At 43.0% G+C, this 1455-nt stretch overlaps 1 protein-coding gene across 1 annotated transcript; it reads left to right on the top strand.

Annotated features, from left to right (window-relative positions):
- Positions 1-220: 220 nt before the first annotated feature.
- LOC114351575 (protein rhomboid-like) lies at positions 221-1449 on the top strand. Its single transcript, XM_028302842.1, has 2 exons — positions 221-389; positions 1273-1449. Exons 1-2 carry the CDS (start codon positions 251-253, stop codon positions 1428-1430), a joined length of 297 nt encoding a protein of 98 aa, XP_028158643.1. The 5' UTR covers positions 221-250; the 3' UTR covers positions 1431-1449.
- Positions 1450-1455: the final 6 nt, after the last annotated feature.

Here is a 1455-nt window from a genome sequence, read left to right as displayed (position 1 = left end):
AAAAAAAGCCTCCGAGCCAGATGTTAGATTTAGCCTAGAAAACCTAGCTTTAAGACCTACATATTAACTTGCAATAAATTGATTTATGGTAATGTTAGTAAATAGGCAAAATTGAGATTAAGGAACACAAATAAGTTTGATCCTTCAAGTCGAATCTTTTTTATTTTTGGTCCTCCGAGCCGGATATCTTTTTTGGTCCTTCGAGCCGGATGTCTAATATTTTGTCACTGCTTTCCAGAACTGGGCAGAGATGGAGTTCGCGATTATCCAGCTGCTCGTGTTCCTTCTGCTGGCGGCTGTGGACGTGGGCACGGCGGTGTACGACCGCTACTGGCGCCACGCGACGCAGAACATCGGCTATGTGGCTCACTTGGCTGGCGCTGTCGCTGGTAAGACAATATGCATCTCATTAATTAGGTTAATGTGATGCATGTCCCTTTGTTTATCACCTGTCATAGCTGTCATCCACTTTGCACTAGAGGGAAGTCGAACCTTAACTTCGAACTCTTCCTATGTTCATCTGATTATTTTCGTTGCGGGTCCAATGAAAAAAAAAACGACTGTTTACCTTTCCCCGGGACAAACTTGACTTTCACTGGTTGGGATTGTTATTGGCAGTCTAGCTGTAGATCCTGGCTACACAGGAGTTGCAGCGGTGGGAACGAGAGGTGGAAATAATTCCGATCACATTAATTACATACTGTAATTTTGTTTTGAGTTTAGGTCAACGCATTATTGGTATACGAAGATATTTAAGGTTAAACGGCTTATTTCCACCAAAGCCTAGCTTGCACTTATTACGTATCACGTAAGTTTTAAATTGCTGTATTTGATTGAAAAAGAGGCTGACAAAGGTGGCTGAGTTTTTCCGCCACTTCTCAGCGCCAGCCCATATGTTGTCCTGAAGTGGTGGTAGGGCAAGCTATATTTGAGACGTGTATAAGTGCCCTGAAAAGGGCCTATGTACTGAATAACTATTTGTTGATTTGATTTGAAAGCGTGGAGCAGAAGAGACGAGAGGAGATGTTTTGAATAACTACCAATCTGATTTCGTTACACATCTCTCCGCTTTGGAGAAAACCGTGCCTTACACTCGATTCACTGTAATGCTTACCCCGTTCAAGGTGGATAGATGGACACGCATTTTTAAGTGTCCAATGTCCACCTTAGGATGGATTAACGATATATGCCACTAAATTGAAGTCTTTGAATTACGTGTTTTTGGTGTTCTGCCCAATGAACTAATATTATTTTTATTTTATTTCTTTTCAGGCCTCTTAGTAGGAATCGGAGTTCTCCGGAACCTCGAGAAGAGAAAATGGGAGAAACGCCTCTGGTGGGCAGCAGTCGTCATCTACTTCTCCCTGATGATCGCCGGCATCCTGGCCAACATATTCTGGACCGATCGGTTCTTAGCAACAACGCCTTAAGACGGAGCAGTAAGGTTCCTATTCT

This window comes from Ostrinia furnacalis, unplaced genomic scaffold (genome assembly GCF_004193835.3).
Source record: "Ostrinia furnacalis isolate ACB-3 unplaced genomic scaffold, ASM419383v2 OfSCF1162, whole genome shotgun sequence".
Classification (NCBI taxonomy): Eukaryota; Metazoa; Arthropoda; class Insecta; order Lepidoptera; family Crambidae; genus Ostrinia; species Ostrinia furnacalis.
Note: the sequence above shows the minus strand (reverse complement) of the source record. Positions and strands in the feature narration are given on the sequence as shown.

Coding starts and splice junctions, on each gene's coding strand:
- LOC114351575 (XM_028302842.1), top strand. CDS start 251: ATGGAGTTCGCGATTATCCAGCTGCTCGTGTTCCTTCTGCTGGCGGCT. Junction 390..1,272: donor CTTGGCTGGCGCTGTCGCTG/GTAAGACAATAT, acceptor ATTTCTTTTCAG/GCCTCTTAGTAGGAATCGGA.